Source organism: Ursus arctos, chromosome X, assembly GCF_023065955.2.
Source record: "Ursus arctos isolate Adak ecotype North America chromosome X, UrsArc2.0, whole genome shotgun sequence".
In the NCBI taxonomy this organism is placed as follows: domain Eukaryota; kingdom Metazoa; phylum Chordata; class Mammalia; order Carnivora; family Ursidae; genus Ursus; species Ursus arctos.
Window position 1 is genome coordinate 51,760,262 of NC_079873.1, and position 21,003 is coordinate 51,781,264.

At 49.5% G+C, this 21,003-nt stretch overlaps 1 protein-coding gene across 7 annotated transcripts; it reads right to left on the reverse strand.

The window, feature by feature from the left end:
• Nucleotides 1–109: 109 nt before the first annotated feature.
• Nucleotides 110–19,692, reverse strand: LAS1L (LAS1 like ribosome biogenesis factor). Of its 7 annotated transcripts, none has more exons than XM_026487612.4 (14): nucleotides 19,362–19,692; nucleotides 18,492–18,617; nucleotides 17,448–17,517; nucleotides 16,600–16,681; nucleotides 15,483–15,767; nucleotides 15,145–15,191; nucleotides 14,175–14,284; nucleotides 12,329–12,414; nucleotides 11,917–11,967; nucleotides 11,397–11,603; nucleotides 10,895–11,042; nucleotides 5,341–5,840; nucleotides 2,375–2,525; nucleotides 110–471 (listed from the first exon to the last, which is right to left on the reverse strand). In XM_026487612.4, the coding sequence occupies exons 1-14, from the start codon at nucleotides 19,550–19,552 to the stop codon at nucleotides 339–341; spliced, it is 2,187 nt and encodes a 728-aa protein (XP_026343397.1). In that variant the 5' UTR covers nucleotides 19,553–19,692; the 3' UTR covers nucleotides 110–338. The 7 variants fall into 7 exon arrangements, with proteins under 7 accessions (XP_026343397.1, XP_048069551.1, XP_044235825.1 ...); XM_026487610.4 differs by lacking the exon at nucleotides 110–471 and adding an exon at nucleotides 1,684–1,885; XM_048213594.2 differs by lacking the exon at nucleotides 18,492–18,617 and having other exon boundaries at nucleotides 19,362–19,674.
• Between the last annotated feature and the right edge of the window lie 1,311 nt (nucleotides 19,693–21,003).

The window sequence follows — 21,003 nt, forward strand, 5'->3', positions numbered from 1 at the left end:
CTTCTGCTTAAAGCCCTGTTATGATCACACCTTCTCTGGGTCCCCCAGAAAAAAGCAACTACACTGGTCTGCCCCAGCACACACTCCCTTACCTTACAAACACCAAAACTGACAGTTGCCTGTTTATTGTTTTTCAAAACAAAATAAAAAAAAAAAACATATTCCAAATTCCACTGTGGCAGAAAGCTGAGCTGATAGGGCTGATGTGGGCTGTCTCCCAGGTTGTTTCATGGAGCATCAGGTGCACTGGTGGGGGCCGGGAGCAGGGGGACAACAGGGGCAGGGAATGGGCTGTTGCCCCGACAGGGGTGGATTAACACCTTGAACCAGAGTGAGCGTCAGAAGAGCTGCAGGCCAGTTTTGAGTCCATGCAGCTGGCCCTGGCTCCAGAGAAGGCCCTCCAAGTTGCTGCTGCCATTGCTACTGTTGCTGCAGTTGTCACTGCCCGCGCCACAGCTCAAGCCGAGAGTGCTGTGGAGAGAGGGGAAAGGAGTCAGTCATGGAAAGAGCCAGCTTTAGGCTCTAGAAGGGTTAAGGGCGCTTGATTGATGTGTGTCTATGGAAAGGGCCCACCTTCCTGCCTGGTTTTACGAAGACTATGGAGCAAATCAGAAACTACTTCAGATGGGCCCCAGGGGTAGTTCTGCCTTCCCCCCAATTGAGAGAAGGAGGGAAGGAGCACAACTTTTCAAATGAAACTTTATTCAGAGCCCTAGTATATAAACCAGATTAAAGCAGAATTATTTGGGTCGAGGCAGGAGGGAGGGCCCGTACCACCCCATCCCAGTAAGATATTGAAAGTGGCCACCTTAACAGGTCTTTCTGTAAGGCCCTAGATGTTGGGGTCCCAGAGGACCCTGGCTGGATCCCTCCCACCCCCAACAGCTGGTTAAGGGGTTCAAGGCCAGGACTGGGCTACAGGGCTAGGCCCAGATCCCATCCCAGGACTGCAAGGTTGCTCTAGGGAGAGGACTGCCCTTCCCCTCCCTGGCGCTGCTCAGAACATTCTTGCTTCCCCTGCTTCCTGCACGTCCTTCCAGGTAGATGAGGGTGACAGCTGAGAGCAAAGCCATCATCCTTCCCCTCAGGCAGATCCATGGTTACACTACTGCAGCTGAAAAAACCCTCAGAGATGATCTAGTCCCATTCCCTCCCATCACCCACCATCTTACAAACAAGGGAACTGAGGCCCAGAGATGAAAAGGGACTTGCTCCCGGACACATAGCCAAGTCAGGGGTGGAGCTGAGACCAGGAGCAGGGATGGGCATGCCTGTTCCAGCAGAGGAAGCCTCCCTACTACGGGGGGTGTGGGAACTGGACCGATCAGCTTCCTTCTGGAATTAACAGCTCCACCTGCCCACACTTGATACCTTGATGCTCATCAAGCCAGCCCTACCCAAGGGGAGAGGAGATCTTTCAGACATGTGGGCCCCACTCCCAACTACAGACCACCTAGTTTCCCCAGCTGCCTCGTCTCCTCTCCAAGAGGTCTGCTGCCCCCTGGCCTAGAACAGAGTCCACAGCACTGCCTTGGGCCTGGCCAGCTGCCGGGGCCCCTGGGTTCTATAGCTCTCTGCCTGAAAGTCCAGAGGAAGAGGGGCTCATCTCCCAGGGAGTGGGCAGGCAGCACAGGGACAGACTCAGTTTCAAGGGCCCACAGAGGTCTCTCTCTGGTACTCACAGGATTCTCCCGGTCACAATGGCCCCGCATTCCGGAATGTACAGGCCCTCTGGATGGGCTCCTTTGTGTTACCAGCAGAGCCCCTCAGCAAGGGCTGCTTGGTTCCTGGCTCCCTGATGACCCAAGGGCTCCCACGCCTGTGATCCAGAGGCGAGTTTCGAGGGAGAGCATGGAGCCCTGCGCAGGCCTTGCTACCAAGATGCCTGCACAGTGTGGGGAGGCCTACTGATTACTCTGTGCACCTTTGGACAAATCCCATCCCCTTTCTGGGCCTCAGTTTTCTCCTCAGAAGCATGAGGAAGTTGAATTACAGCACCCGTTCTTGACCTTTTGGGAGTGGTGGACCCTTTAGAGAATCCAAGGAAAGCTACAAAACTCTCTCCTCCCAAAATGTGTGTGCACACATACATACACTCTCTCTGTCTCACACACATACACAAACTGGATGCAATCTGAAAGGGGTGCCAAGCCAGCTCTGTGTGGCTACCTCAATGCCCGCCCCCCCAACTAGGGACTGGGAGTCCTGGCAAGGGCACAGCCAGGGACTGGAGTTTATACATCCCTCATTTAGGCCCTGACTGGGGGAAGCTACCTCCCCCACCCATCCTACTTTGTATCCCTCCCTTCCTCCCTCCCTCCCTCCTGCGGGAGGCAAGAAAGGGGTAAGAAACCCTGCTGCCATTGGCACTCACCCAGTCTTGCCTGTTGGGGGTTCCAGCCGCTGCTCTAACACAGGCTGGTCCAAAAGATACATGGTGTCATAATTCTCCAGCATAAGCTCTGCTGGGTCCTCAGTCTGACCTGGCATTAGGCCCAAGGGGAAGGTATCCCATCGTACATCTTCTGTGGAGCAAAGGGAGGAGACAAGAGTGGGCTGATTAGCTAGTTCTCAAACTGGTATACAGGCCTACCTACAAGGTCTACCTGCCCACCTCAATTAGCCCGCTCAGCATGGGATTTCTGTGCAAGTCCAGCCTCATTCCTGTCTGCATCATTTCTTATGAGCTCCTTTCTTCACACTCCCTACCCCTTCCACACTCCCTTATTCACTCTTTATTGCCCTTCTTCCCTTCCCTGTGTTCACACACACCCACACTTGCCAACACAACCCACCCCCAAGTCCACACATGCCATGTACACAACTACAAACATATCTGTTCCTCTCGGCTCTTCTCCCGCTTGCCAGACATGTCCTCAACATGAACACAGACAAGGATATCTTCTTCAGACCTGGCCTTATCACTGCCTCAGCCTTTCACCTGCTCTGCTATTTCTGCACACACATATATCCTGGAGAGTCTGGATGCCCCAGAATTCCCATACTGCATCTCCAAACCCAGATACCTGAGAGTATCTGAATGGCCTAGATTTCCTGCACGTCTACACACAACCCCCACCCCAACGTGTTTGAATGCCCCATTTCTTAGTGGTCTTGCCTTGAGAGATATACACACACCCCCACGTACCACCTCAGGGTGGACTCTCAGAGGTATTGTACCCTCCCCCCGCCCCTGCAAGGTCTTATTGCCCTCAGATGTAAACACAAAGAACATCCCTTATCTAGGGAAGGACCATCTTACTGCATACCCACTGCCCACTGCCATCTAAGTATATAAACACACAGACTGAACCCACCATTCAATGAATGCTCCCAGTTTCACTCCCTGCCTCCTACACCTCTCATTCACAGGCATACAAGAATGTATGAGAAATCTTCATGTCCCTGTGTATGTGTATGCCCACAAAGCAGCAGCAATGGAAAGAGGGAGAAGAAAAGGCTTTAATATCCTACCCTTTCCACTTTCATAAACTACTCTCCCAGCCCCCCAACAGATATTCCACTTTAGAATGAACCATATGAAGCATGCTCCACCACCTCTGTCCAATCACTTAAACACCCTCGACGTAGTATTAGAGAGAGGAACGTTCCCATCCTTATACCAGTGCAGCCAATGTTGGTTCAAGTGAAGCTTTCATGAGCTTCTTTCTCCAAGTAGATCCAGTTTCTGGCCTTCTCCATCTCCCTGGTACCTTACCCAAAAAATTCTCCTTGTCACAATGCCCCTGGCATTCTGGTAAGTATCACGCCTGGACTAGCTTTTCATGTTACCCATAGAACCACCCACCCCGATTCTTTTACAGGAAGAAGTTGTGTCTGTCTTAATGCCCTGTGTTGCCCTATAAATACGATACCTTCATACACAGGGGCCACTTCCCCCATGTCTGTCACTGACCTGACCATCCTCCCTCTCCATCACCAACATCCCCAACCTTTGTCTGTATCACAGCCCCTCCCTCTCCAGCCTGACATCTGTGTACATGTCCCTCAGTGACAACACAGCACACATGGGCTACTTCTGGATGGCTGTCTCACTGACTGTTCTCACACTTTTCCATATACCCCCACCTCTCATTGCCACTTCTCCTCAGACATACTTCCTGGCTCCCAAAGGTCTCAGTGACCCTGCCTCTTCTTCCAAAAACATGTGTGCAACTACGCACAGATGCATAGTATCCACTTCACAATGACTTCTTTCACAGCCCCTACTCTCTCACACGTACAATTCTGCCTGTATCAATGCCCCTCCCAGTCAATATTTACAAAGACCCCAAACACAGCCCTCCCTGCCCTAAGAGACTTCTCTGCCACCAGGCTTTGGTTATGTCCAGCACGTACAGGACCACACACAGACATAAAGGTGCTCCCTCACACCTAGCACCTTTATGCACCAGCCCTTCCACACACAAGTCCACACAAGGGCAAAGGCTCTACCTTTACCCCTAAGTTCCTTTGCTACCTTCCCTCTCTCTCCCTATTGTTCCCAACCATGCCCACCCTACACCATACCCAATCCCAGCTGTTTTCCTTCCCTCTTTCAGGTTTCATCATACTGGCTGTGCCCTACATCTACCCCTGCCTCCGGTGTGTACACATACACACATGCCCCCACCCCCGACACATACACCAAACTATTGGTTCCTTCAGGATCTCCCTGCCTTAAAGTTCCTGTTCCCTAACTTAAACAAAGGCACTCAAAACACATCCCTCAGGAGAAGAAGACTTGTGTACCCCCACTTTCTTATCATCTAATCTTCTCTTCCCCCTTCAGGCTTTGTCTCACTAACTTGTATACTCACCTAAGATCACACCACTCCTTTATTTTCACTTTGCTGATCTCCCTTCCACTTCCTCTAACTTAATATCCCTGGTTTCCCTCTTTCTCATACAAACAGAAAAGAGAAGTCTCATCACCACCCAGCCTCCATTTATACACACACATACACATAATACATAGAAAGCATTATTATTTGTCTCCCTGCTCCTGGATCACTGCATGCAAAAAACACATGCAGAATCACATATATCCACACACCTCTTGCTTTCTCTCTGTATTTTGCTACTCAGTGCCCACACCCACACCATCCCCCATGGGGCACTCTGCATGAAGCAACCAGTAGCGTGACAACTGTTAGTGCCCGGAAGCTTACAGACTCTGTCTTAAAGGGGAGGAAAGCCAGGTGCCATCTACACGTCAGGTTGCCTCACACTGGCCACCTTCTGCTACTTTCCATCTCTTCTCTAGTGTGGAGGGAAGCCTCTAGAACCAGCTGGAGAGGGAAGGCTGGTGTGATGGAAAGTGGGTATCAGGCTTCTTACCAGAGCTAACTTGCCATGGAGAGCCCTGCAAAGCTCCTCTTTTCTGGGCCAGCAGCCTGGCATTCTCAGCCGTGGGAGACTCCTCCCCAGTAGAGAAAGGCCCCACCTCCATTCTATCTTCCTCTTCTTCCTCTTCTTCCTCCTCCTCCTCCTCCTCGTCATCTTCTTCATCTTCCTCCTCCCACTTTTGGTCATCATTTTCCTCTTCTTCCTCCTCCACCCTATCTTCCAGATCTTTCTCCTCCTTTTCATCTTTCTTGAGATCATTAAGACTGCCCTGCTCCTCCTGCGGCTGAGGTTCTCCTTCAATTCCAAAGGAAACAGCTGGTTTGAGGCTCCAATACAGGCTGTCCAGTGTGTAAGGAGACTTCCCAATGGGGGAGGCCTCTGAGCCCTCCTGTACTAGGCTGTTCTCTCCAGTCTGGGTATAAATGGAACAGATGCGTAGCAGCCTCTCCTGCTCCTCATCTGGCAGGACCTGTCCCATGGCTTTGAAGACACTGAGCAAAGGAAAGGATGGGGTAAGAAAGATTCAAAATCTCAACTCACTTCATACCCCAATATTCCATGGTTTGAACTTGGTCTCCTGAGTTTCCAGAATGCCTCTGAAAAGCAGTGCAGAAGAGCAAACAGAAATGGGACCAGGGCCCCTGAACAAGCTCTGTGATTCATCTCTGTGACTCACTTCTATTCTCAGTAAAATAAGGGTAATAACGGCACCTAACTTATAGGGTTGTTGGGAAGAGTGAAGACAGGTCACATAGAATGCCTGGCACAGTGCCTGGCACATAGTGAGTGGGCATGCAATAAATGATAGCTATTCTTCTGTACTAAATGCTATGTAAATACACAAATTAGCCAACAGGCCAACAGGACTGGACATGAGAATGGTAGATCCCTCTCTTCCCCGGGCCTAGCTGAGCTATTTGTCCTGAGCTCCAAAGATGTGCCTGGAAGTGTGTTGGGCTCCTTCTGCATGGAACACAAAATGTGATCCCTTTCCAGGAGCAACTCTAGCCCAGTCTGAAATGGAAGAAAAGAAAAAAAAAAAACCAGCAGTTGACAAGACAAAGCAAGATGTGGGAGGGAAGCCAGATGAACACTGCGGACCTTGGGCACTACAGGAGCTGGGGAGAGGCAGAGAGTACAAGGAGGGCAGGAGAGATCAAGGGAGGGCTTTGTGCAGAGACAAGAGTGAGCACACTATACCGTGTACATGTAGTGGGAGTAGCCTGGCTCCAGGAGAAGGGCTGTGCTGGGGAGCTGTGGGAGGAAGAGAAGGCTGCAAAGGTTACGTGTGTGTGTCGGGCAGAGGGGTTCACCTGACAACTCTAAGCACAGGTGATTGCTGCATTTCTGAAGATCACCATGGTGCACATGTGGAGGATGGCCACATGGAGGATGGAGTGGATGGGGCAGCCTGGAGGCAGGGAGACCAGAAAGCCGGTAAGGGTTGACAGAGGGCACTGACAGTGGAGATGAGGGGGAGAGAAACTGTGAAAGACAGAGAGCAGGGCTTGGTGACTGGATGGTAGGGGTCAGGCAGAGAAGAGTTAAAGATGATAACAGTGTGCACATGAAGGATGGTGCTAACAGCAAAACCAGCAACAGACATAGAGCCAATAGGGAGGAGAGTTCCTAGGGAGGAAGAGGGTGAACACCCCTTCCAGAGCCTCATATAAAACCAGGCATCTGGGGGAGTGGACAAATAGCTCCCTTCTAGGTGTACTGAGTTGTGAACTGCACTGTGAGTTGTTCATGGAGGTCGCCATATGCTCAGCAGGCTATCTGGCCACATATGGTCTTTGGTCACGGCGGGGGGGGGGATAGGGCTGGGGGCTAGTGACTCTATTGGGAGACCCCTTCTGCAGGGCTAATTTCATATTCCAAGAGGACACTGGCTCAAATTGAATTAATATTGGCTGGCTGGGGGGAAGCTCTTGAAAAGTTTCTAGCCTTCTTGGAGAAAAAGCCAGAGAGAAGCTCTTCCCTCTCACTGTGGGCCATTAGTATGATTGAAAATAAATATTCCCAGGCACTTGATATTGGCAAGATGCTGTATCACCACTGTTTATTATTACCCACTCGCTACCTCAAGCTGTCTAGTGTGACCACTGAGGTGTAGGGGTGATGTGAATCTTAAAATGCATCTCTCTCCTAGGGTTTGTCTGGTCACAGGTCAGGTTGTGGAAAGAATGTGGATTTTGGACTCACAAAACCTGGTCCCAAATCCCTGTGCCACCATCAACAAACTGTGTGACTTTTGGATAAATCACTTCACTCCTTAGCACCTCAATGTCTTTCTTATCAAATAAGGATATAATACTCCCACCACCAAAGACTGTGTCAAATGAAATTACTTCTACAAAAAGCACAGCACCATGCCTGAGACAGTTAACTGCCAGTGGTATCTTTTATTTTTTCTTCTGCAGAAAACAAAGTCAGGTTCTCTATATGCCTAATAACACATGCTTTCCACAACCATGCAATCTAATGGAACATTATAGAAAGAACACAGGAATAAGGACAGGGTATCTGGATTCTAGCTCCAGCTCTGACTTGCAGACATACCACTGACTTACGGCAAAATACCTAGGATAATCCTGTGTCTCAATCTGTGTAATGGGGTGATTAGGACTCTAGATTCACTGAGTATCTGGGAAAAGCAGAATCTGTGCACAAGGAGTCGTACCCAAGTTAGCCGCTGTTACTGCTGGCATGTGTCGCATCCCTCTGGTATGCTTGGATTGGGAGATCTCTGTGGTCCAGACTTCTCCAAGACCAGCAGCTTCCACTCTGCAAGCACTTAGGATTGGAAAGTACCTTGAAGGCCACCTATCCAAACCTCTCCATGCTACTCTTTTCACTCCCTCCCCCCATTACATTCACACACCATGGTCTTTCTAGACTTTGAAACTTCGTTTATTCTCCTCCTGGAATTGCTCAAATGACCTGTCATGCTTTCCTAACCCCTCCAAGTCTTTTGGTTCTCCTCCCAGTTTCCCACCCATCCATATCACTTCCAGTCTAGAGCATACACATCTGGATATTTGGCTGTTTGGTTCAGTTCCATGTCCCGGAGGTCTTGCCCTGGCTTACTTTGTCTACAAAGCTATATTTTTTTCTCTTATAAACTACTACCGTGCCCTAAATGCCATTAGGGTTCAAGAATGACTTTCTGACTCTATGGAGGGATCAGGGGACTAAGAGGGTCTTGGCATCTAGACTCCCACTTCATTCAGTCCCCAAGCACAAATTTAGCTCCCACCAAAGAGAGCACTGCTGGCAATGAGACGGCACAGTACACTTTGGTTCAACGATGTTTACTGAGGTCTGTTTAGGGCCTGGATTTGTGTGGTGGTTTAGGGCACAGATGGCTAATACAGAGCTCTTACCTTTGAAAAACTTAAGTCTGATAGAGGGAAGGAGACACTATGGGAAGTACACATGGAAACACAAAATCTCAGATTTGGGAGGTGCTTGAGAGTCAACGTAACAGCATAGATAGTGATACCACCAAGTGAGACAGGGAGCAAAAGAGGAGATCACTTTGGGATTGGGGTTGAGAGTAAGATGACCAATTCTCTTCTAGTCACAGTAAAGTAACTGTGGGCCATCTGTGGGGAGATGTCTGACATATAATCAAATACAGGAGGCTGAATCTTGGGGGAGAAGCCTGGGATAGATAAAGAGATTTGGGCCTTGGCACTTTATAAGAACTGGGGAAAAAAGCCCAGGCACTGCAAAGAGAGAGTAGTAAATAGCCATTAATGCAGCAGATACAGCAACGGACAAGGGCTCACTGGATTTGGTTAATTAGGAGGTCAAAGCAGTTTTGGTAGTAAATGCCAAATTGCAGCAGGTTGAGGAATTAAGAGGATAGTGAGGAAATCAAGACTGCTAAGTGTAGACTACTCTTTTGAGATGTTCTGATGGTGGTGGAGGGGGGGACTGATATGCTGCTGATTACCCACCATAGGGATGCAGGGTCAAAGGAGATTTTGCTTATGTTACTGTTATTTTAAGATGAAAAAAACTGAGACACATTCATAAGTTGAAGAGCAAGAGCCAGGAGAGCAAGTGAGAGGCAGGGTCGAGGCCCCAGTGATGCTGGCAGAGGTGGCTCCAGAGCACAGGTGGAGGAGCAGGCTTTGAAGCGGGGCAAGGCCACCTCATCCTGAGACTGGCGAGATGGTTGAGTGTAGCTGCAGATCAGTTCACGAGGGCTGCACCTCAGGTCAAGGGGGCCCTGCTGGATGCTCGAGGAAGCTAGGGTGAAATGGGAGAGGGGGAGGGGCTTGAGGTGAGTGGTCAGGGCTTAGAACAGTCAGGAAACACAAGAGACAATGGGCAGAAAACAAGTAAAACGTTCAGACAAGCAGAACTGAGGCCTGGCCTGAGATGAAAAATCATACCTCCATAGTGGCAGCAATCCGCAGTGCTATGTGGTTTTCTCCAGCAGAGCTCAGCTACCCGGGCTGAGGAGTGGGGGAAGCAGAGTCGGGAGGATCAATCCCAGCTCAGGGGTTTGCAAGTCAGAAACACCAAAGGATGGGCAGAGCTGACAGTCCTGACGGTGAGTGGCTGAAGTGATCAACCACAGACAGGATGGAGAGGAAGCAAGGTTGAGGGAGACAGGAAATGGAGGGATGGAAGTCTGGATGCAGGCAAAGAGCTAACATCATGGGATGCAAGGGTGAGAAATGGAAGGACAAGAGGTTATGGTCACTGAGTGGGATCCTGGGATGTCAGGTTTCAGAGGTGGAACAGCTCTGAATGATGAAAATGGGTTGCAGGGTGTAGTGGAAAATGAAGGTCACTGGAGTGGAGGAGGAGAAGAGTGTCAGATGGATCACTCAAATGAAACAGATACTGCTCCAGAAAGCAGGAAGAGAACTGCGTGCTAAAGGCTTCCATGAGTATGAGGGAAGTGGCTCGGGGTCCGAATATGACAGAGAAAAGGAAAGGGAGACAACCGCAGGTATTTACAGGAACCAGTGCAATATTCAGTTTGACCACAGCACCCAGGGTAGACTGGGTAAAGGGGAATCACAGGAGGTATGGTTACCATGATAGGCTGGGACAGAATCAGAAAGATCTTTGAATGTCAGGCCAAGAAGCCTAGACTTCATCAGAATGGCAACAGGAAGTCACTGAAGGTTGGTGAGCACCTAGGAGAGGTACACTTTGGGAGGATAACAAAGGCGACAGCACTGGGCTCAGAGTCAGAAGACTGGGTTTAATAATAAACAGCAGCTACCATTTATTGTGCACTTACTTTGTACAGGCTACTGTGCTAAGCACTCTGGGGGTGGGAGGGAATTGTCTCAATCATTCTCATACTGGACTCAGTTGAGCCAGGTCTTAAGCTGTGCGATCTTAGGCAAGAATTCCCTACCCCTACGCCATCTGGGACTCAGTTCTCCCATCTGTTAGTAGGAGGGGAATGGGACTCAGAGTCCTTGCAAAGGCCCAACTCTGCCACTCTAGGACCCTGTGGCCCTGAGGCCTGTGGAGCCTCACCCTCTTACCAGATGGAATTCAAGAGACTTACAGCTGAAGGAGTTGGGAGCTGGCCCAGCAAGGTGAGCCCAAGCAGGACTCAACCACCCGGGGCCAGTCAAGGGAGGCAGAGCAGTTGAATAGCCTCCAGCTCCTTCTCGCTTCCCACTGGCTTGCAGAGAATCGGCGGGCATTCCGTCCTGACAGAGAAGAGAGGGTCTGAGGAGAAGGAAAGAATAAGCCTCCCACCAAACCTTGTACCTTTAAAAGCTTGGCTCTGTCCCTCCCCACTCCTCCAGACTCCCCACTCTATGCCTCCCAATGGCTCAAGCATTTAGGCCCTTTTATCCCAGACCAGTTTACTTGGCTCTGAGGAAAAAAAAAAAAAAGATGGAAGATTTGTCCACTGCTGCTGTGGGGGCCCTCCTGGGCAAGCCTAAACCTTTAACAAGGGACATGACCGCCTGGAGTTACTCAGCTGAGAGCTGAGGACAGTGGCAGATGCTCCTGCCTGGGCTGTGTTAGGCCCGGAGGCCAGGGCTAGTCTCCCTCACCAGTCTTGGTGTTAGCCACAATCAGTTCAATGGTCCATCTGAGGATGTAGGTGGGCCGGATCCCGCTGTCCCCCAAAGCTGGCAGCTCGGAGAACATCCTCTCCAGCAGGGCCTGCGTGAAGGTCTGGGAGTGCAGGCCCCTGAGCAGAGGCTGCCAGAATTGAGAGAATGGCTTTGGCACCAGGATGTCACTCAGGTCCATGTTTTCTGGTTTGTAAGGGATACAGGTTGATGGAAAGGGGAGGCAGGGGCCCATGGAAGACAAGGAGGGAGGAAAGGGGAAAAGAGAGGAAGGAAAGAAGAAAAGGAAAGGGGAAGAGAAGGTGGGGAGGAAGGGGACGCAAGAGAGAGAGGAGGGGGGGCCCACCAACAACAGAGTTGCCACCACAGAACAGAAAGAGAAGAGCAGAACAGTAAGGAGAGATATGAGTTAGTATCTGACAACCAAATGACTCAAAACAAAGTATTAAAAAAAAAAAAAAAAGCTCTGGTTCTAGCTTCAGCTTTGTCAATAACTCACTGTGTAACTTTGGGTCAGTACCTTCCCCTCTCTGGACCTCAGTCTGCCCATCTGTAACATGAGGATGTTGAACTAGATGACCTCACAAGGCCCTTCCAGTTCTGCTGTTCTAGCTCTCTAGTAAGTGGCTAAATCACAATTAACATAGCAAATAATGACATTAAGACTCCCCCACACCCCAGCCCATCCCATCCCACCCCAGCCCACCCAATTCCAGGCCACCTAAGAACAGCCCAACAACTGAGTTAACAGTGAGGCTACCTGCTCTGCTCAGCTGAAACAGGCTTCCAGAGGCTATGGAATGGCAGGAAACCGCCCTTGCCTCCCCGTCCTGGGCCACCCAGCCAACCCCTGGTGTTCTTGCCCAGGAAGCACAGTACTTTAAGACTGAAGTGAACCCCCAGGACCATACCTTCATAGTCTATCTGCAAAGCTGCCAACTGCTCAAATGTGGGGATGAGAAAGCCATCATCCAGAAAAGCATCCAACACAGCCTCCCTGGAGCAAGAGGACACTTAATTAAGCCAAGTGAGCAGAGAGAAGACCCTCTTCTATTCCCTTACCCACTCCTAAGGCAGCTTATGCCTCTGGCTCAAGTGGGCAAAGCAGCACAGGAAACGAAGACAGCTGACAGTTGGATCTCAGGCCTCAGCCTTCTGGGGCAGAGGCTGGGCCAGAGACTGGGATAAGTGGGTTCTGAACAAGCATTTACCAAGCACGTGCTGATCTAAGGCCCATAATGAGGGCGGTAGTGGCTGAACAATCCTGAAAGCACAGACGGAGAAAGGTCCCAGGCCCACAGAGGAGGTAATGCCTAGGGACACAAGGTCAAGGGCTTTTAGACTTTTGCTACTACTCAGTCTTTTTGCTTGACAGTCTTCCAGTCTCTTACCCCTCCCCTTCTCCCCGGTTACCCTCTTTCAAATCCTAGAAGCAGAAACTTTGGGGACTCAACTGCTGGAGCAAATACAATCCTTATTCCTAGGGACCCAAGAACCCAGAACTAAGTTACAGGGGTTGAAAGCATAGGCTATAGGGGTAATCCCTCACCCCATGTAGCTCAAACTGAAACCAACAGCCAGTTGTCTTCACCAAATCTAGCAGTTCTCTCCAAAAGAGGCTCACCTAGCTGACCAGGCCTAGAGAGGGAACATGAGCTCCCAAGGTGTCTCAATGGCCAGAGGCATTGTCAGATCATGCTATCATGCTTAGATCCCTCGCTCCACCAGGTTTGAGGTGGAAAGAGTTGCCCTTCCATCCATCTCCCATCTCTTCAGGTCAGCATCCAGGAAGAGCACTTAAAACAGCCAGCTGCCTGCTCCGCATAACTGGGCAGACACTACTGTACAGAGGTACAGGGATAGTTACCCCAGCTGCTGAGGTGACCTTTGCTGAAGGGTGCCAAGAAACCTAGGATGGGCAGACACTGATAAAAACATCTTTGGAACTAGCAGTATCCTGGGAATGAAGAAGACTCAAGAGGCAATCCTAACCTGCACTGTAGGCTCCCATCCAGGCCCACCCTGCCACCTACACAACCTTCCTAATACTCTGTGCTCCATCCCAGATTCCTTCCAACCTCTCCCTAGTTTGGAAGGTCTAGCAGTGCCTCTATAGGTTTAGTGGAAGGTTCCTCAAAGCCCTTTCCAGCTCAATTTAGGTAGCAAGACCCAAGAGCTAGGGAAGATAGGAATGGATAGATACTGTCTGCACTAGACTGAACTGAGCATTATTTGGAGGGTGGGGGGGCGGGAGGAAGGCTCATGGCCACACTGAGCAGGGAGGGACTCACTCTTTCAAAGAGCCAGGCTCTGGGAAAGCCTCTTCTTTGTTCCCCCAACCATGACTATCCAAGGGGCACGATTACTCCCCACTTGTAGTTCAAAAGATCAGCAGTGCTCACCATATCTTTTACCTCGTACTTGGACAAGGGCTAGACAGTGAAGTGGTAAGGATGAAGGGCTTTTCCTACTTGCCCAGAGCTCCACATACCGCTGGACAGAGAGGAACAAAGCTGGCCAGGGGACTGATGACAGTAGACATTCCTGTCTCTGGCTGTTTTAGTGATTCAGAGTAGGCAATTCCCACCTGGCAGCTGGCAGGGCCAGGGGAACAGGGTCATGCAGAATTCGGGTCACCCTGAAGGGGATCAGGATTATCCCTGATTTCCTTACAGCAGAGGTTGGCAAGCTGAGATATGGAATCCTATTTCAGTGAGGCTGCTAAAGCAGACAGCCCCTGATTACCTAGTTACACACCTGTTCTCACATGTAATGCCCTTGAGCTCTGCCAGGATGCCTTCCACAGGTGGAGACAGGTTGTTCCAAGCCTTAACAGCCTGAGGTAAATGCCTAAATTTCTCCAGCACCTGCCAGCAAAGAAGTTACCTTCAGAAGCCTGATTCAGCCAAGCAACCCTCTCCCACCCTTCAAGGATCCCTTCCCATAGGACCTCTCAGCACCTCCCTTCATGGGCTAGGGCAGGGCATGCAGGGCCCACAACTCCCCTCCTGGCCCCACATTTTAAAATATCCTGACCTTCAAATGCCAGACTTTCTTCTCTTCTTCCTCCTCCCTCCCCACCCTGAATTCCCTGTGCCTCCCAATCACCAGATATTCTACTACTGAGATGTTCAGTGAGGGCATTTTGTTGGAATCGGGCCAGAGACCCTTGGGCCCAGGAATGAGGGGAAGAGATGGGTTATGGAAGAAAGGGAATCAGGAGACCGAGATTCTCATTCTGTTTCTATCACTAATTGCATATGTGACCTGGGGCTAGTCCCTTCACTCATCTGTGGCTTCAATTTATGTCTTCATCTGTGAAAAGAAAGAGTCAAGCTGAATGGTTTCTAGGCTACCTCCCTTCCTGCTAAAATAGCATCCCTCAAGCTCACCTGATCTAGGAAAGTTCCCGGGTGCCATCTGCTTATCAGCTGCAGTATTGCAGGACTATACAACCACCTATGCCCAGTTGTTCCCTACCACCCAGCGGGGCAGATTATCCACAGACTTCCATCATCTGCTCTCTTCCATCGGTGTGGAGGATCAGCCAACTGGATTCTGCTTCTCGTCTCCTTCCTAGTTCCCCCCTCTCTCTTTCCGAGAAGTTCCCTCAAGCTCTGCCACTTTTCTTTCAAACTCCTTCTCGGGACTTCTCTCAGGAAGCTGGTAAAAGGGAAGAAATGGCTGGGGCAAGTGAAAACACACTAAGTCAAGGGCACTTTCTTACCTTAAACTGCTCCTCTTCGTATGATACCAGCAGTTCTCGGGCTCTTTCTGAAACAGAATATGGAAACAGATAGGGAACCCCAGCCCTCTGCTCCTCATGGGATTCCAAGCCCCTCTCACCTCATTTCTTGAGTTGTAAATTGGGAATTAGAATTCTTGCTTCTCCTACTTCACAGGGCTCAAGGGAAATGGTTTGTGACAGTAACTGTTTTAAGCTAAAACTCACCACGACCCCAGAGGAAATGCTGAGCCAGGAAAATAACCAGTGTTAAACCTAAGTCTGAGTCTTCCAGACTCATGGGCCCCTCCATGCCCCTCTCCCGACCCAAGGACACCTACCATATAGCTCTTTATGTCTCAGAGCCTTTTCCAAATGTGAATCAACCTCTTTGTTGCCTTCACTTTCTCCATCAACTCTGATATCCAGTTCTGCACCTTTCCCTTTATCCTTAGGCTCTGGTCTCTGTTCTGTGATGTCATCAACAACAATATTTTTATCTTCCTCTTGATCTTCTTCATCTGTCTCTTCCCTATCCTCCTCCAGCTCCCAGGTCTCTCTCAGGCTGTTCTCCAGCTGGCGGCACCAGTAGGTCTTCTGGAGCCAATCCAGAACAAAATAACAGCCTAAAGGAGGGGAGGAAGGCAGGCAGTGTCGTAGGAGTAGCCATAGGCAAACAGCTCCTAGCAGGCCCCTCGCCTCCTCTTATAAGCATTTTGGGAAGACCCCAGGGAAGAGGCTTGGCTCTGAGAAGGCACAAATCTCAAATATCTAGAAGTAGCCCCTCTTGCTCTGGGTTATCTCCCTGTTCTTTGCTTTCTTCTGCTCACCACACCTTTCCTAGAAGAAACTAATACCAGTATTAGAGATGGGATGCCAAAAATGACAAAGGGCTGGCAAGTGAAGAATAAGGACCCAGGCCACTAGCTAGTTACATGGCCTTGGCTGAGTCTCTTCCCTTTTCTAGATCTCAGTTTCCCCAACATGAAGTGACTAGGCTGAATCAATTGGGATGGGGTGTCTAAAGAATTCCTGGGTTCATGACACTTGAGGGCTCACACCTCTCAACTTGTCCCCCATTCACCTCTTTAGGTATGAAATTTAAGGGGATGTCAATAAATGCAGTAATCAAGATATCAAAAAAGGATCAGAACAGTGTCCTGCCAAGCCATATTGGAGTCTGAAGCAAAAGGAGAAATCACTAATAATCATCCTGTATTTAAAATTTTGTCATTTTGTTCATTGTGGGTTTTCCACATCAAAATGTTATTTATCTTGGTTACTGAGCTTATGACATCCCCTTAAAGTTTGTGCCCAAGACAAGTACCTCACTTGCCTCACCCTACTTCTGGCTCTGACACCAGTTAGAGATTCTCCTTCCTCTCCCTCTCCCCACAGTGCCACCCAGCCAAGGCCCCTGGGCTTAACTATGATCGGTATATTCCCCCGAAGACTCACCTCTGCGGCAGTCATTTATATGGGGCATTTTCTTGTGGGTCAACTCATGGCGAAGTTCAACAATCCAATCCGGGATGTTTACCTGATTGTGACAGATGGTGTGAGTACAGAAATTAGAAAATATTAAAGCTGGAAGGGACCACAGAAATGAATTAGCCTGGCTTCTCCACAGTTTACAGATAAAAATACTGAGGTCCTGGGGAAGTTCCAGTTTTAATGGCAGAGACAAAATTAGAAACAAGGTCTTCTTATTCTTTTTACTGCTCTGTGGAGGTGATCTTGAAAATCAGAAAAGGTAACTACCTCCTCCAACCATGATCACTTCCAGCCTTCCCCTGCCCTGTCTGTGAGTCCCAATCCCTGGGTACCCTTTACTCTTCCTCCCTCCCTCCCACACCCTTTCTCAGGAAGCTTCTCTTGATGGCTGAGAACCTGCCTGCCCTCTGGGCTTCTACACACCTCACGTACTCACTCAGGGCAGGAATGTCAGGCATTTTCATGCTGCTTGGCTGAGCTTGTCTCCTCCCTCAGACTGTCAGCTCCCAGAAGGCAGGTGCTGTGACTGCCACCTCTTTCCTGTCCTCACCCAGTGGAGCATTCCAGTGCCTCAGCTTCACTGGCCCACTCCCAACAAGCTGCACAGGCCAAGCCACTGAAGATAACAGCCATGAGCAAGGGAGCAAGTCTGCTTCTTTCAAACTGGAGGCTGAGGTTCTGGGGTTCTTGCTGGGCTTGGCTGGTAGTGGTGGGATGAGCTAGTCTGACTGTGTGCCCATATCACCCCATGCCCCATTAAGTGAGCCCTCCTGGGGAGAGAGAATTGAGCAAGGCCATTTTGTCACACATACCTCCTGAGCCAGGAACTTGAGAGGGAGCTTGACAAACTTTGTCCTCCTCTCTGAGATAAGATTCACAAACCTGGGGTTGGGGAAGAAATAAGTGGCATAGCCCAAGGAACTGTTTTACTCAAACCAGTGGGGCTTCAAAACACCTTCCTGAGTTACTGACACTCTGCATTTCTACAACCTTTCCACAAACTGTTCTGTCCTCTTCTTATGATTGTCATCAGCCAGCACAGGGATGTCTGTCCTGTACTGAAGCCATACAGATGAAGAAGACATTGCTCTGGCCTTGAAGAGGTCAGTCTAGGATAATTAATCATGACATAATAAAACATATTGTGCTAGATCATGTTATAAATGCTAAAACAAAAGACTACATCAAATGATATGGGGAGCCCACCTAAATGATGGAGAAGGTAAGAAGAGCTAGGGAGGACCTCAAGGCACACAAAGTAAACAGTATGAGATGAGCAAATTTTGACAAATGAGAAAATTCAGCGGCAGTCTTTTTCCTGATGTGTATGAAACAGCTAGAACCACTCTAAATCACTTTGTTAATCAGGAACTCCCAGACCATGTGTCCACTTCAACTCAGCAACATTTTAGTGTTCAAGGACAGAAGGGGGAAATGATGGTGCTTGGCAGAGATGGGAGAAGGGCTGAAAAATCCACATTAAATCATGGCCAAGGACATCAGACCATTCAGAAAAGTTCTTCTGGGTAAAAGAGTTAAAGGGGAAGGAAAAAAAAAATCAAATTATCAGCTGGAAGAGATTCACTAAGATCACTTGGTGTAAATCACCTCCACCCCACATTCCAGAAAGGGAAGGAAAATGGAAGAGGGAAGGCTCTCAGGAATAAAAAAAAAGAGCAATGTGCATTGACAGGGGGTACCAAAAGCTGTCAAGTCAAACAATCACAGGGTGACCCATACAGAGGGACACATGGGGCTTTTTGCTTCAGGTAGCAAGTAAAGCCAAGCTTTGCTTATCAAGTGCTACCCCCACCCATCTCTCAACCCACCCCCGCCCCTACCCATGTAGGTCTTACCTGACCAACGCCATGCCATAGAGCAGTCTAAGTTCATCAGGGCCCAAGCCACCAGTTACATCCATGAGCTTACAGCGTACCAGGTCAGCAGTAGAAGCCACTGCCAGGGGGAGTTCGTTGCCTAACCTAAAGGGCCATAGTCCAGCACCATCATAAAGGGCCCTTAATCCTGGTCCACCCTCCACCTCAGAACCTAAATCTTTGTAAGTTATTCCAATTACATAACTGGCTCCAGCGCATAACTAGACACAAATCAAAAAAGTGGGAAGAGGGAGGATAATGTCCCTGGGATCCAATTGTATACAGGGTGTGAAAGGCCGGCTAGGGTTTACAAAGGACACCTAACTGCTAGGCAATCAACCAACAATTAAGTGTTTCTTTCATTCTAAAACCTTCGATTCATTCAGCTAGAAAAGACTTCATCTTTTGTCTGCTCCCAACTCAATATTAGCAACTGGACTGAGGTGCTCCATTCAAACATGCTTTTGCTAGAAGCACCGCCCCCCCTCCAGCCCAATTCGACTCGGAAATCCACCCTAGGGTGTTAACCTACTCCTTAAATCCTAGCTCGGCCACACTGGTCCCTTCGACACCCTCCCCAAGACAGAAGAAGGTAAGGGTTAAAGCTCGAAGATTTAAAAAAAGAGGGTGGTTGAGGCACACCCCCTTCCTTTCCGCACACGGGATTAGTTCAAAAGTTTGGCTGTGACTTTCCCCCAGGCTCTTGGGAAAGGGGCAACGCCCAGACCACTCATAAGGGCCTTAGGCATTTAGAAGACTGCACACTAGGGCCTTATAAGAGGAATCCTACAACGGAAGAGGTGAGGCGCCACCAGCACGCAAGCAGGAGGGCTGAGCCTGCAGCCTTACCTACTCCTCCACACGGTGATGCGGTTCAGGGCGTACCGCTGCAATTTATGGTCGTCACAAAACAGATACACCGTCACCTGATCCCACTCGGCCCTACTGAGCCAGGCGACCACGATGCGCTGGGCCCAAAGTGGCGACGACCCTTTCTCTTTGACGCACTTCCCGCACCACGCACTCCACACGCGATCCATCCCCTGGAAACCTACACCTGGCCAGCCCCGGATTCCCGCCGGGACACTGGGCTCGACTGCAGGCCTTGCGCCGCAGCACTCCGTACAGCTTTCAGTTCAACGAACTACCCTCACTCCAAACCGCCGCTATGCCAGCAGCCAATGGGAGAGCGTGACCCAGACGCAAGCCCGCCTCCCTGAGTTAACGTGGCAAATCGGAACACAGAGGTGGGGGCCGACCTAACCACAGATTGGGGGCAAGGCCTCTCCAGCCGGAAGTGTTCTTTTCTCAAAGCAACCGTGCGGGCTGTAAGCGTTCAGCCTCAAGGTTCCGCTCATTTCCTGGTTGCTGACGTGCTTCTGTCCCAGACCCCAAGGAGGCTGTGTCTAACTGTGGGAGGAATTTCACTTTGCGCCCTTGGGCGGGCAGGGGAGGGATCGTGGTTGTCCTGTGTACTGGGAATGCCTTTATAAGTATGTTTTCATTGCCATGAATCGGCACCTGACCCAGAAAAACACTGTGGACACTGAAGTAAGACTACAGAGCAAATATTGAAATAGTTAAGGTTAGATTGAAATATCTGCTGTTTTTCACTTCTGTGCAGTAAGGGGGGCTTAGACCGGGTGATCTCTAGGTTGTCTTCCATAGCTGGAAATTGTAGCATTTTACTTTTCCAGCAATCCACTGCTATGTTGGTTTCAACATCTACGTAGGTATACTTAGTTTTTCTGCATAATTCCTTAGGATTCTGGAGTTGCCAGGGGGACAATTTTATGAAGCCCTTCTAGTGTTACAGGTTGGCTGAAATGTGTTCAGGGTTCCATCCCAATTCTTCTCACAAAAGTTATTTTCCAGTCTAACACTTGAGAGAGAACTGTTGTTAGCAAACTTTTTATTATTATTACTATGTTCAGTTAGCCAGCATATAGTACATCATTAGTTTTTGATGTAGTGTTCAACAATTCATTAGTTGTGTATAACATGCAGTGTTCATCACAACACGTGTCCTCCTTAATACCATCACCTGGTTACCCCATTCCCCCACCCCCTCCCTTCTGTAACCCTCAGTTTGTTTCCTGGAGTCCAGAGGGTCTCCTGGTTTGTCTCCCTCCCTGATTTCTTCCCATTCAGTTTTCCCTCCCTTCCCCTGTGGTCCTCTGTGCTATTCCTTATGTCCCACCTATGAGTGAAACCATATGATAATTGTTTTTCTCTGCTGTTGATAGCAATCTTAACAGCATTTCTGTGAGTAACTCTTCTTCACTTTATAGCAACAAATTCCAATCCGTTTTCCATATGCTCTTCTTTCTCCATCCATTTTCTCCTAAGATGTAATATTCTCATGGTTCTTGAGTGACAGTTACTCTGTTCTGAGTAGCCATGCCAACCAGTAGGCCAGTTATCTGCCCGAAACCAGATACCTTTAACCTTCAGGATCTTGGCTGCATACAAGCAAAGACAGGGAGATGGC

Bases quoted from the DNA above. Each gene is read 5' to 3' on its own strand.
- LAS1L (XM_026487610.4), bottom strand. From the start codon at position 19,552: ATGGATCGCGTGTGGAGTGCGTGGTGCGGGAAGTGCGTCAAAGAGAAA. The intron at 15,768-16,599 runs GTGAGTCTTCGG...CCCCTCCTTTAG, and splicing joins TATAAATGACTGCCGCAGAG to GCTGTTATTTTGTTCTGGAT. The intron at 1,886-2,374 runs GTGAGTGCCAAT...CACACTGTGCAG, and splicing joins CCCCCAACAGGCAAGACTGG to GCATCTTGGTAGCAAGGCCT.